Source organism: Zymoseptoria tritici, chromosome 4 (assembly GCF_000219625.1).
Source record: "Zymoseptoria tritici IPO323 chromosome 4, whole genome shotgun sequence".
Lineage (NCBI taxonomy): Eukaryota > Fungi > Ascomycota > Dothideomycetes > Mycosphaerellales > Mycosphaerellaceae > Zymoseptoria > Zymoseptoria tritici.
The window spans coordinates 1,461,732-1,475,253 of NC_018215.1; the positions used below are offsets into that span (position 1 = coordinate 1,461,732).

The following is a 13,522-nucleotide window of genomic DNA, read 5'->3' on the forward strand; positions in this document are numbered from 1 at the left end:
TTCGCCGCAAGAACTTCGGTGCTCCGCGTCCAAGGGGTCTGTCATGTGCAGATTCGCAGAAACCCCACCAGCGATCGCAGTGCGGATTCGCGGAGCTATACCCGTCCCAAGTGTTCTCTCTCGCTCTCCGCCGAACATCCATCTTCTCTTCTTCTTCCATCACAACAAACACAACAATGTCAACACTTGTCTTCATCCGAGAATTCTTTGTCGAGGACATGGCTCTCAGCGCCACGTCGAGGTACACGTCGATGAAGTCGTAACACGCGGACGCAGTGCTCCCTCGAACCTGAACTGCCTGATCGACCGCGTTGGACTTGACCTCGCCGGCGTGAGCATTGCATTCAAGGACAGGGAGGACTGACGATTCGGTGGCAGGAGTGCGGCATTGCAAGATTCACGACATTGTGCTCTCCGCAGAATGCTGCGCCGCCATCTCCTAACCGAGCGCCGCCAAATTATTTCATGCATGCATTCCAACAGTTAAAGTCATTTTCCCTTTTACCTCGTATCCTTTTCGTCCTTTTTCAAGCAAATATCGGTTTTCCTTGGTGCGGTAAGATATACGTTGAGCAAATGACAATCCGCCTCAATCACGCCTTACAGCGGGACACCTTGGCATAGGAATGTTGCACAACATCGAAAGCTGGACGACACTTCGCAGACTTTACACATGCACTACAGGCTCTGGACTCGACACTTCTCAGGCGCACTGCGGACGCGTGCACGACCATCATACCTGCGCATGATTGGCGCCCACTTCATACCACGTACACCATGCATTCTTTCAAAACATATTTGTTCGCAGCAGCGCTCGTCGTCAGCTCCACCGCGCACTCTCGCTCGCTTCCTTCTGCGCTCATCAACAATGGCCATGAGGCCCAACACCAGATCTTTCTGCCATCCACGGAATCTCGGAAACTCAATGACAACGACAATATCGCTACTCAACCATACGTCTGCCACACTACCTTCCCCCCCTCCGCGTCCTGGCTCCCCTTCGAAACACTCTGGTCCGTCAATGCTGAACAACTTCTCTCCTCCAACGGTGGAGACACCTACATTACACACTACATCCAGTCCGCCCTTCTCTCGACCGGCTTCATCTACCGACTCGACCCGCGCCTCCTGCTCGCTTCAATGATGGAACCAAAGCCTCCGCACCATGCGCTTGTCCCGCTGATGGAGGAGAGTGCGTGTGTGGAATCATGCAAGTGCCTCATGGCGGAAGCTTCAACGAGAAGGATGCCGAGAAGTCGGTGAATTGTATGATAGGGGCTGGAGGGGATGCGCTTATGCACGCGATGAAGACGGAGGGGTTAAAGTCGGATGCATTGCTGCTGGCAGGAAAGAGCAGGATGAGAGATGTGCTTAGGAGGTTTGAGAAGGTCGTGGGCAAGGTAAAGGGAAAGGGAGAGGAAATGGGGCGATTTGAGATGGATTTGGTGAATCGGTTGATGTGGTGGAATGGGAGAGGGAAAGGATTCGACGGGTGTTTGTGAATGAGGTTAGATTTCGTGAATGAGGTTGGATTGGAAACCGGTGCTCTCTCGTGTCGTGGCAGTGTTTTTGATTAACCTTCATTGCTAAGGTAGACTCGTTCTTGGCCGTGTAGTGCTTACAAGTCGTCAGAATCATCGCGGGCCAATGCCCAGTTCACGATCGCTCACAATTTTTCCAAGTTCGTCACTCTCACAATGCCATTCGCTCGGTCCATTCATCGCGATCGCTGTCCATGCAGCCGCTCGTTTTCGCCTTCGTCATACCACCAACCCATTTCCACAGTGCGCTCGCTCATTGCGGAAGCGATATGAAAAGGAGGCTGGCATTAGCCCAACATCCACGTCTGCCACGAGCCCTCCACGAGGCGACCCGAAGAATCACGAAAGCTCCGATGGAAATATTTCACGGGTGGCAGACTTGCATACGGCATGCCCGACGACCGTTGCACTAATGCCGCAACGCAGCGCTTTTTCATCCACACAACGCCCGACCCAAACTTCTCCAACATCACCTTTCCGGGTTTTCGTTGGCGGTTGCCGAGGAGGATGGAAAGTTGGCAACGGCAATTCGAACCGTTTGCGGCAATGTGCTTCTATCTCCTACGCCGGCTATGCAGGATGGGAATAGCACATCGGGCGCGGAGGTGATGATCGCTGCTCCGGAACCTGGTCGAGACACAGGACGTGACGTCGGCGTGCTGCTGTAGTGCCGTTGTAGCCTGTAGTCACTTCACCACTGGCTGAAAAGTGATTGATCGATGGCTTCGGATACTTTGCCTGTGCTTCCTAATTCTTTTCTCATCTTTGGCTCTATGCTGCCGACTCATACTGGCGTCTGCCGGCGCTCTTTTACTCCCTCTCTCGAGACTTCTAGAGGCAGTTGCGGAACGCTCTTGCCGACTGCTCTGTGGCGGCGTTTGAAGGCGCTGTATGACCTCCTACCTCTCCCACCGCGCATTAAGACGATTGCCTATCCTGGCGTGTTGTCCGGCACCCCTTGGTGGCCTAGTCAAGGTCATCTCCTGGAGCGCCGACATGCGCCTCCTTCTTGGCTGCCTCTGCCGGCTCGACTTGCTTTGCAGCTTTGTCGTCCTTCGGAAGAAGGGTGAAGACGACGACGAAGAGCGGCTCGTCGGTGGCGCGGTTTTTGAGCACGTATCTGATGGAGTGCGAACTTTTGTGTTAGCGAAATTAGTGAATGTCGTCCGGCGATTTACAAAAGATAATCGAGGGATACATGTGAAGTGATGGAGTAAGGCATGAGGGCATATAGGGGCATAAAGGAGCTTAGTGTCAGAATCTCGATCCGAGGTCACGTACCGAAGTGGCTGTAAGAAGGACGGTTAGCAAAGTCCACAAGGTAGCGGGAAATATCGCCAGCTTACCTGTCCGTCCCAGTAGGATATGATAGGTATGGTAATGCCCGGTAGTAAGCTGAACCCAGGCAATCTCAGCGCAAAGTCTAGACAGCCACGGCGTCAGCGGAATTCTCGCGGAGTCGAAACCTCACTTCCTTGAATGTTTGATCTTACCGTTGAAGTCCAGATATGGGTTGAAGAAATCGTTGGAATACTCCCGTCCCTTTTCAAACGTAAAGTCTTTCAAATGCTGCTCGGTCAAAAAGAACTTTTGTCTTGCGGGTCCTTGATCTGGGATTTTCTGCGCGGCTCGCACTTCCTTTCCATCTCCATCTGCGCCTTCTTCAAACACCAAGACATCCTCATTCGCTCGCTTCTCCTCCACTTTCTCCTGCTCACCGTCGTCTCTAGGACCAATCCGTAATGTGTTGATGGAGCTCAGGAGCGGTCCGTATAAGTACGGCTCGTCCGCCTGAACGTCTCCATACAATCCCGGATCGATGAACCATGTGGCAATCTTGAACGCTTGGTTGAAGCCTGGCGGTAGCTTGTCGCGAATCGGATGGTCAAAGTCATTTCCGAAGACTACATCATGGCCATTCAGATCTTTCTTTGGCGTGAAAGTGAAGGCGAGCGAGTAGAGATCATGAGTATGCTTGGAATCGGAGAAATATGGAGAAGTCTTGGGCGCGCTTTGTGGAAGTCCGCGATAATTCTGAACACGTATGCGTAGAGATGCGGTGAGATGCTCGGAGGTGATATTGGTGGCCTCTTCCGAGTTCACGGAGATGGGACTCTGATCGGTATAGTTGGGTCCAGCCGTGACGGATAGTATGTAGTTGTCCGCCATGGTGTCGATAGACTGGTATCTCCTTGTTCGCGCGCGACGTACTTATTCTCCTAGCGTCTTGATTTGAGATTTGGAGACTTCCGGGGGGTGTTCTGCGGCGTGATGCTGTGGGTTGGGAGGCGTCCGATCTCGAGAAGTCTGTCGGTTTAGATCCATCGCACTCCAAAATTACGTCATGGCTGAAGTCGACGATAAGCTCTTATCAGCGATATCACGTGCTCGTTCGGCTCCGAAGCTAGGCTAGACCAGCCTTGGCGACGCCCAGGTGGCTGCACTTCTGCTGCAAGGACAGGCTTCACTTCCTCTCCGTTTTCTCCTTCCTCCAACTTCACCTCGGCATCAAGGTCGACTCCGGGTCGACATGCTTCGAATCTAGTGAAATGCACGCGCAATGTACACAGGCTGTCAAGCCGAGTACGTAGTTGAACTTGCAGCGCATCGATCTGCTAGCAAGGCATGGCAATTGTTGCGCGGAGATGGATCGCGAGGACTACCACCCTCGAGCTCGACGACAGTCACCCGAAGTATATAACCTCCGACTATGCCACAGGTCAGCAACATCCATCATCCACATTCAATCAGCATTTCACATCTCCAAGCCTCCTAAACATCTTCCTCCCGCATCTTCCTCCCCCCTCCACCTCTCTCAACATGCAGACCTTCTCCCTTCTTCTGGCTGCCCTGCCGGCAGTGCTCGCCCTTCCCTCAATCGACAAGAGGCAAACAGCCAACACCATTCCAGGCTCATGGATTGCTCAAGTCAATAACGATGCCGTTCTCTCCAAAGTGCTCGGAACTGTCAAGACCATGACCGGCATCAAGCCCACGCTGCAGTACGACATGGGCTCATTCAAGGGTTTCGCCTTCGATGCTCCCGAAACTGTGGTCGACATGCTCTCTGCCATCGGCGCTCTCAAGCACGTTGAGCCCGATACCATGATGTCCATCAACATGCCCATCGCCGAGGCCACCGAGGAGCCCGCCTACCTTCAAGATCGCGCCATGGTCACCCAATCCAACGCTGCATGGGGCCTGGCTCGTATTTCAAACAAGAAAAACGGCACTACCAACTACAACTACGACAACTCGGCTGGAGCCAACGTCGTGGCCTACATGATTGACTCCGGTATCAACGCCAACCACACCTTATTCGAGGGCCGTGCCACCCAGGGGCCTACATTCGTTGACGGCGAGGACGGCAATGACAACAACGGACATGGAAGCCACACCGCGGGGACTGTCGGCTCCTCCAACTACGGAGTCGCCAAGAAGGCCACTCTGATTGGAGTGAAGGTCCTCAACGTGAACGGCACCGGCAAAACATCAATCACAGTGAAGGGCATCGAGTGGGCCGTGAACGACGCCAAAGCCAAGGGCATCACTGGCAAATGTGTCATGTCCATCTCCATCGGCGGCAACGCCAATGATGCCGCCAACAGTGCCGTCAAAGCCGCCACCGATGCTGGCATCTTCGTCGCTGTCTCAGCGGGTAACAACAACGTAGACGCAAGCCAGCAATCTCCCGCCTCTGCGCCTTCCGCCTGCACCGTCGGCGCGACCGACACGACCGACACCAAAGCCAGCTTCTCCAACTACGGCTCGATGGTCGACATCTGGGCTCCTGGTGTCAGCATCAAGTCTCTCTGGAAGGGCTCCAACACAGCCGTCATGACCGCCTCCGGACCAGCCAGGCGACTCCTCACGTTGCTGGATTGGCCGCGTACTTGATCGGCCAGGGCGTCAGACTTTCGCCTACGGACATGTGCCAGAAGATTAAGGACATGTCGCAGAAGAATCTTATCAAGGGACTTGACGCCAACAGCGTCAACTACCTCGCCTACAACGGCAACGGCCTTTAGAGGAGTTCGATGATGACGATGCGATTGTGGGATGGTTCATGATGGGAAGCAAAATGACTGAATATGTCATGACTTTATGATTTTGTAAATGACTTTACTGCAGCGCGGCGTTTTCGGGCATGGAGGGAACCTATCGAGAGATACCCTTAGGGAACTCGACATGGCAGGATTAGCGATGGCGTTATAGCATAGAGCGACAGCGAGGAGGAATGAATCCAAACAAACTTCGAACAATTCGATCCCTCATACTTCCCATGAGCATCACCTTTGGATATAGTCCAACCATTTTCGATAGAGAAACTCGTACGAATTCAACAAACCGCAGCGCATAGCTTCTCCCACATTCGCTTGCCGCAGCGCATAGCTTCTCCCACATTCGCTTGGAGTGTGCAGGCGGAGCAGGAGTACGAAAGTACCGTCTTCAGCGTAGCACACGAACGATAGCAGAACCATCGCGCCGGAATGCAGCTTCACCGGCATCGCACGGTTCACACCCAATTGATCTGCAACTCTCGCCTCGACCTACTCGATTTCATGCACGATACGAGACCGGCATTTGTGCAATATCCATGGCGCTGGGAACAGGCATAAATACGAGGATCACCAAGCTTTAACGATCGACAGGATCGACAGGTCGGTGCACAAATTTGGCAGTCGCAATGATATTGGTTACCACTGACCACTCCATTGCATTGTCATGCGGGCCTGAATTCTTGTGTAGAAAGCATAGCAGCGAGCGCAGTGGAATACTGGATCGAACCGCACATGTCGTGCGGAAAGTTCCCTCGTGAGCTGAGACGCCTGTCCTCGCTGCACAGAAGTTCACACCACGGATGGGCAATCGTGGACTGGCGACGTGGTGCGATACCGAAGGCTGTATGGTCATTGAGAGCTGCTCCAATCCTAGTGTAGCGTCACTACTCTTCTTCTGCGGGCGGAGAGCGAGGGATAGAGGTAGAAAGGCAAAATGCCTGCTGTGATATTTGTGCTGCTTAGTAACATGAAAGCTAAGATGCCTCACCTCACCCTCACAGTGTGTGTCGTCTGATCCCAGCGGTATCCTGGTTCCATCACTGCACCTCCACACCAGTCAATCAAACCTTTGCCATGCCACTGATAACCGCACAAGCGGTAAGATGAACGCTGCAGAAGCCTGCGAGGTCCTCAAGCCGAGGCGTGAGGGCCAAAGTAGAGGGACAGCCAGAGGAAGAGCTTCGAAGACATGAGCATCGCGCGAAAGATTGAAAGAAGTCCACATGCGCAGGAACTTGACCAAGATGTGGAAATAAGAAACGCACCAATTTTCATGAGGAAACATCCATCTCCGGAGTCCCGCTCAGAATGCGGTGCACGACTTGCACCTCTTGAAAATTGCAAGCCAGTGATGGAGGATGAAAGAACACGGAGTCGAGAGGGACGCAAAGCCAGCGGAAGGAAGAACGGGAGATTCTGCACGGTATCACATGTGGTGTGCTGTTATGCCCGCCGCATGCTTTCCATTGCCGCTGCAGGCTGTCCAAGACTTCCTGCTGCATGCTACCGGTCCTGCCTATCGTAGAGTCGATGGTGCACGATAAGATCGGCGGAGAGGAGACCGACGTTCGCTGGCTCTGTGTGCCCCCTTCTTCGGCATGGGATGCAGAACACGCTGTGGTGGATGTCGATGCTCACTTAATGTGGCTGTCTGCGCAGAGACGACCGCGTGCAGTCGACTTCCGCTCCCGCCCGCCGCGCTCCGCCCAGCCCGCCGACCACCCCACTATGACCTTTATGGACCCCCATTTTCCGAGCGTTCTCAAGACTTCCGCGGTTCAGAACTTGCGTTAATGGCCGAATGGTTACAGCGAGAAGATGGATCGTTCAATACCCGCGGAAGCGCTGATCAAATGAAACCAGCCCTGTTAAACCATAAGCTCTCCCCCCGAGCTGTTTCATGGGTGCGTACTCGCATGTTAAATGTGTTTCTTTGTCCCCACTGGGTCTACCCCGGGGTGTTTCTTTTGCTCGGCTTCGTTCGCTCTTCTGTTTGTTTTCTTTTTGGGATCGACTAGCGCACAATAGTGGTGATGCTTCTGAGTCTTTTGGACGGACAGACAAAGCTGCTGCCTCTCCTTTTTGCACACAATGTAGGATGTGAGGAGGACTTGGCCTTGGTCTGTCTGTGTTGGGATCTCGGAGCTTCGAGTCACCGAGTGAAAAGCGAGTCTGGGAGATTTCGCGAACCGAATCATTGACTTCAGAACTCATTCAGTCTCTTTTACGCTATAGCCTCCCAACAAGCAGCACGCAAGGTGAAGCTACAACTTTACCAAACGGATTGACCCATAGCTAAATTCGAAACACCATCATCCAGCTTCACAGCTTCACCTTCAAATCCTTCGCCAACTCATCATCCCGTGCTCCAACCTTCCTCAGCACTCCACCAAAGAACTCCTCCAATCGCTCTCTCACCTCCTCTCCTTTTAACGGCCACACACCACAAACATACTGATCTGGCCTCACGACAATCACACACCCGTCCCTACTGATTCCCCTCGCTCTGTAGATATCGCCAAAGCCCCATCCGTAACTCTCCTCATCCGTGAACGCCTTTTCATAATCCTGCAATCCCAACTTGCCCTTGTGCGGAAACAAAAGCGACGGCAGTTCTGTAATCGCAAAAGTTTTCCGAGACTGCTGCAATACCGCCCGCACATCGAAGACGGAGTCCGCGTCCGCTCCCATCGAGGTGTACTGCGGGATGAAGATCTTTTCCAACCATGTACTCAATTCGGCAACGGGAGAATTTGGGTCGGTGGCGGGCGTTGTGTCGCCGAAGATTATTATGCGCCATCGTCCATCCGCGTCCATGACATGGCCCAGTTGCACAGGTTTCGCATCCGCCACCCGCAGCACGGAGCGGGAGTGAAATCTCGTTCCGATTTGGAACCCGCTCGCGAGGTGTTGATGCGCGGTATCGGCGGAGGTGATGGGGTTGGGAGGGTAGTGCGTTGCAAGGCCCGCCATGAATCGGCCTTGTTCTTCAAAGTAAGCTTGGAAGTCGGCAGGGTCGACGGTGTTGCCGTCGGAGTCCTTGGCGGCTTGCTTATCCGAGGTGGGTTTCGCGGCGAACATTCGACTCATCTTCGTGTCGAGTTCGATCAATAGCTCGGCGATGGCGTGGCGTTCTTCGGTGTAGGTGTGGAGGAGTTTGGGAGGAGATTGACCACGTAGTACGGAGGCGAGCTTCCATCCTAGGTTGAAGGAGTCGTTCATCGATACGTTCATGCCTTGGCCTGCTTTGGCTGAGTGTGTGTGGCATGCGTCGCCGGTGATGAAGACCCGAGGGTCTCGATCTTCTCGTTCGGCTTTTGGTACGTCGTCGAAGTGATCTGTCAGTCGTTGGCCGACTTCGTACACCGACCAATGAGCGATTTCTCTGACATCGAATGTGAAAGGGTGGAAGATCTGCTTCGCTTGGTTGACGAGGGCCTCTTTTGTGATTTTCTTGTCGGCCACTCGTTCGTGTTGCTCTAGCTTCTGGAGTTGAATATAGTAGCGAACGAGATATCCGCCTTCCCGAGGGATCAGAACGATGCTCCCCGCCGAAGCGGAGTGGATGGCTGTCTTGAGTCGCACGTCCGGAAAGTCGGTCACTACGAGAGCGTCCAGGACGCCCCAGACTTGATTCTGGCTGTCGCCTTTGAGTTGTAGTCCGAGGGACTTGCGAACTAGAGAGCGTGCGCCGTCACAGCCGACGACATATCTCGCGCGGACAGTCTCCGTCTGTCCGGCGCGGGCAGTGTCGGTGCGTTCCAGCACGACCTTGACTGAATCGGATGGTGCAGCGGGAAGTTCGAGAGAGTGCAGCTTGCGGCTATAGCTTGGTTCAAGACGAGTTGGAGTGGACTTCATGGCCTGAAGCCAAAAGTCTTGCATGCGGGCTTGATTGAGGATAACGTGTGGCATCTCGCTGAGGTTCTCTTCGGTGTCGCGGATCCTGCCACTTCGTTTGAGACCCTTGGCATCTTCAGTGGGAGACCAGAATGTGGTCTGGTGGAATTCGGACTCATCAGCGGTATGCATCATCACAGGCGGTTGATGGCACTCACCTCGTTCACCCAATACGCCTCCTTCAACACTTTCTCTACGAATCCAAATGCCTGGAAGATCTCCAGCGTTCGACATTGCAGACCATCTGCGTTCCCTACTAGAAGAGGACCATGTTGTGCTTCGACGATCCTCGTAGTAATCTCCGGGAATCGTGCAAGTTGTGCTCCGAGCAGCTGACCAGCAGGACCAGCTCCCACAATCAAGACATCGACTTCTGCAGGCAAGCTAGTTTGGAAGTCTGGCTCCTCGGTCCCTTCAAACTGATGATCGAGAGGGTTGCCAGCACCCTTGACGCCGTTCAGATGGAATTGCATGTTGGAGTAGAGGAGGTTATCGCTGGTCTGAGGGAAGCGAGAAGTGAACAAGACATGTATCTATCCCGTCTATCGTGGAGGCATCATCAGTCTGAGTCCTAATAGTATATCAATGCCGAAACAGATGCCGGCAGATGATACCGACGCTCCCGAGTGATATTCAATCCGCAGCATGGATGTGCGTGGCGAAGTTGGAGTCGTGACGACGTCGATCGACGTCGAGTCAGTCTAACAAGGGAGCGATCTCGGCTCGGCATCTCATTGAATTTCGGCCGTCGAAGCGCGAGCTCTCCCGACTTCGCTTCAACTTTCTAGGAATTGTGTCGACTGCATAAACATTCAACACAAAACACACAATGGCAGCCTCCAAGACCCTCCGGATCGGCCTCATTGCAGGCGATGGTATCGGCCGCGAGGTCATTCCCGCTGGCCGTCGTCTGCTCGAAGCTCTCCCAGCATCGCTCGGACTGAAGTTCTCCTTTGTCGACCTGGACGCTGGTTTCGAGACATTCAAGCAGACGGGCGTGGCATTGCCGGACAAGACCGTCGAGACACTGAAGAAGGAGTGCGATGGAGCTCTCTTCGGTGCCGTGAGGTAGAGATCCATCCACCTCCCAGAACCTCCTCAATGCCATGCTGACACGGAACGACAACAGCTCCCCCACAACCCCAACCAAAGGCTACTCCTCCCCTATCGTCGCCCTCCGCAAAAAACTCGACCTCTACGCCAACGTCCGACCCGTGAAATCCGTCGCTCCCTCCGCCGCCTTCCCCGACCCCATCGACCTCGTCATCGTACGCGAAAACACCGAGGACCTATACGTCAAAGAGGAGAAGACGTACGACACGCCTCAAGGCAAAGTCGCCGAGGCGATCAAGCGGATTTCTGAACGGGCATCGTCCCGTATTGCCACAATGGCGGGAGAGATTGCGTTGCGGAGGCAGAAAATTCGGCAGTCGACGGGCGTGGACGGGAAGAGTATGGTAACCATCACGCACAAGTCGAATGTGCTGTCGCAGACGGATGGATTGTTTCGACAAGTCGCCCGCCGCGCGTTGGAGGAGAAGAGGTTCGTTGACGGAGGTGTCGTGATCGATGAGCAAATCGTCGACTCAATGGTGTATAAACTCTTCCGCGAACCGTCTACGTACGATGTCATCGTCGCTCCCAACCTTTACGGCGACATCCTCTCCGACGGTGCGGCCGCTTTGGTTGGTTCGCTCGGTCTCGTGCCCTCTGCGAATGTGGGAGATGGTTTCGCGATCGGCGAGCCGTGCCACGGTTCCGCGCCGGATATTCAGGGCAAGGGCATCGCGAATCCGATCGCGACGTTGAGGAGCGTGGCGTTGATGTTGGAGTTCTTGGAGCAGGAAGAGGCCGCGGCGGTGATCTACAAGGCTGTGGATGCAAATTTGTTGGAAGGCAAGTTGTTGTCACCGGATATGGGAGGCAGCGCGAAGACGGAGGAGGTGTTGCAGGATATCATTCGGAGGTTGTAGATGCATGGAGGAGGATGGCAAGATCGTGTGGGACTGTAAAATGGGAGTTCTGATAAAGGACGATAGACTGTAAATGTTTACACCGACTGCACATCTGCATCATCTGCACTTTTTGCATATTGAGCTTGCCTGTGGACAGGTCTTATCTCCCACCGTGAGACGTCCCTTCCACGCCTCGAGCGCTTCTCCAGCAGAGAGCCTTCACTGGTCCCGCACGAGCTACAAAGAAGTCACAGCATCTCCTTCCATCCGTGGTCGCAGCAGCGCCCTTGACAGTCGGAGCCATCCACCGTAAAGTCTCTATCCTCCATTCCTCATGTGCGATCCAACACGTATCGCCGCACTTGATCTTCCCGATGAAGGGATTCTTGTTCTTTGGCCAGCAGCCGCCGTATAGCCCAAGCTCAGGTTTCCTCCGGCAGAGGCAGTTGAAGCAATTGTGCTAGGTTCCGTATGCAGGATTACAGTCTTGTACCTACAATGGCTTGATACCCAATCTGGCCTATCCCAGCCCAGTCGTTCAACAGCGTACAGATCGAGTACGGCGGTGAGAGCAAAGGAATAGAGTCGTCCGTGGTATGGAAACGCAATGTGCGGACGACGATGACTGCATATGAACGCACCTCGGCGATGCTGGCAATGGCGTTTGGGTCCATTGTAGGGACGTCGATTCGATTCCGGCCGTGTCCAGTCCATCATTCAATTCTCTTGCCAGGCCGCCAAAGCCTGCGCTCTCATCGACTCTGGGCCTCCGCACGTCCCAAACACCCCTCCAAAACCTTCCACATCTTCTCGCCATCCACCCCTCTCGGCACCCTTACCCCTTCCTCCCCCTGGCCCAATTTCCGCACCACAGTCCTCCCACACTGACTCCCTCCATTCCTGACATGACTTTCCGCTCCATGTTCTCCCTCGGTGACCACGCTCACTTCAAATCTCTCCTCCTCTCCTTCCGCTGTTCCGGTCGTGGTGTAAAATAGTAGTCCGGGTAGCAGCGCCGCAACAGCCAACGGATCATGAAGAGGAGGTCCAGCCGTAAGCCCGAAAACTTCGGCGTACGTCTTCGCGAAAAAGGTCAAGATCTCCAGGAACAACTTTCTCGTATTCGACGGCCCGCTCGCTCCTTCCTCTCCAACAGCTTTCCCGTCTGGCTCCGGATTTCGATCGAAGCCATGTACCAATCCTTCCTGTACTTCCTTCGTAGCAAGAAATTGATGCGTCAGATCCAGCGTCACCAAGGTCGTCTTCTTCGCCAATATGGGATTCGAGAATACCGCTGCCGCGGACTCGGGATCAATGTAAATATTGAACTCCGCCCAGCGTGTCCAATTCCCAAATCTCTGATCCTCACTCTCACCCTTGACGGTACCCATCGGCGCGTCTGTGAAGCCGTCACCCACAGCGCCACCCATGATCGACAAGCCCGCGATGTGGTCCACCAAGTCCGGGTGGATGGCGAAGAGTAGGGCGATGTTCGTGAGACAGCCCGTGGCGACGATCCAGGCTGCTCCCTTTGGCTGGACCATTAGCGCCGTGTACATCGCCTCGACAGCGGGAACATCCGTCTTCGCATCAACAGCTGGTGCGGGGAGAAGGGTGGTGCCATCTAACCCCGATTCGCCGTGTATATCGGCCGCGCTGGCTTCGGCTCTGCAGAAAGGTTTGCTGGCGCCGGGGTAGACGGGGATATCGGTGCGATGAAGAGCCGTGAGGATGGACAGCGTATTGGATGTCGTGTGAGAGAGAGGGGCGTTGCCGTAGACTGTTGAGCAGCCGAGGAGGTATAGTACGGGGTTGTGGGCTGCAAGGAGGAGGGCGAAAGCGTCGTCATGCCCGGTGTCGAGGTCGAGCCAGAGGGGTATGGGTGTGGGCGAAGTCATTGGTTTGAGATGGTGTTTTCCCGTTGGATTTTCGGTAGCGTTTTGCGGGCTGGACCTTTGGAGCAGTGAGGTCTACAAGTCCGTCGGAGTCGCAGTGTGCGATCGATGAAGTTTGCTCTGACCTCCGCTTGTGTTTGTGTCGGTCTTCCGTGTTTTGTTTGTGTTTC

At 54.4% G+C, this 13,522-nt stretch overlaps 6 protein-coding genes across 6 annotated transcripts; 3 read left to right on the forward strand and 3 right to left on the reverse strand.

Moving 5' to 3' along the window:
• Positions 1 to 916: 916 nt before the first annotated feature.
• On the forward strand, positions 917 to 1,610 carry MYCGRDRAFT_80452 (uncharacterized protein; the record flags this gene model as incomplete). The annotated part of the gene is given in 4 exon segments (XM_003852947.1): positions 917 to 1,137; positions 1,164 to 1,502; positions 1,532 to 1,578; positions 1,593 to 1,610. A coding segment is annotated over 1 exon segment (339 nt), but the record flags the coding sequence as incomplete, so codon positions are not given.
• An 897-nt stretch (positions 1,611 to 2,507) lies between these two features.
• On the reverse strand, positions 2,508 to 3,797 carry MYCGRDRAFT_99929 (uncharacterized protein; the record flags this gene model as incomplete). The annotated part of the gene is made up of 3 exons (XM_003853366.1): positions 2,508 to 2,676; positions 2,943 to 2,964; positions 3,035 to 3,797. 3 exons carry the CDS (start codon positions 3,708 to 3,710, stop codon positions 2,508 to 2,510), a joined length of 867 nt encoding a protein of 288 aa, XP_003853414.1.
• A 423-nt stretch (positions 3,798 to 4,220) lies between these two features.
• Positions 4,221 to 5,438, forward strand: PEP-S8 (secreted peptidase S8, subtilisin-related protease; the record flags this gene model as incomplete). The annotated part of the gene is made up of 1 exon (XM_003852948.1): positions 4,221 to 5,438. One exon carries the CDS (start codon positions 4,362 to 4,364, stop codon positions 5,436 to 5,438), a length of 1,077 nt encoding a protein of 358 aa, XP_003852996.1.
• A 3,142-nt stretch (positions 5,439 to 8,580) lies between these two features.
• On the reverse strand, positions 8,581 to 10,114 carry MYCGRDRAFT_104169 (uncharacterized protein; the record flags this gene model as incomplete). Its single annotated transcript, XM_003853365.1, is given in 3 exon segments — positions 8,581 to 9,097; positions 9,116 to 9,601; positions 9,661 to 10,114. Coding segments are annotated over 3 exon segments (1,317 nt in total), but the record flags the coding sequence as incomplete, so codon positions are not given.
• A 217-nt stretch (positions 10,115 to 10,331) lies between these two features.
• MYCGRDRAFT_85715 (isocitrate dehydrogenase (NAD+)) lies at positions 10,332 to 11,475 on the forward strand (the record flags this gene model as incomplete). Its single annotated transcript, XM_003852949.1, has 2 exons — positions 10,332 to 10,570; positions 10,632 to 11,475. The coding sequence occupies 2 exons, from the start codon at positions 10,332 to 10,334 to the stop codon at positions 11,473 to 11,475; spliced, it is 1,083 nt and encodes a 360-aa protein (XP_003852997.1).
• Positions 11,476 to 12,209: 734 nt separating this feature from the next.
• On the reverse strand, positions 12,210 to 13,355 carry MYCGRDRAFT_85716 (uncharacterized protein; the record flags this gene model as incomplete). The annotated part of the gene is made up of 1 exon (XM_003853364.1): positions 12,210 to 13,355. The coding sequence occupies one exon, from the start codon at positions 13,353 to 13,355 to the stop codon at positions 12,210 to 12,212; it is 1,146 nt and encodes a 381-aa protein (XP_003853412.1).
• Positions 13,356 to 13,522: the final 167 nt, after the last annotated feature.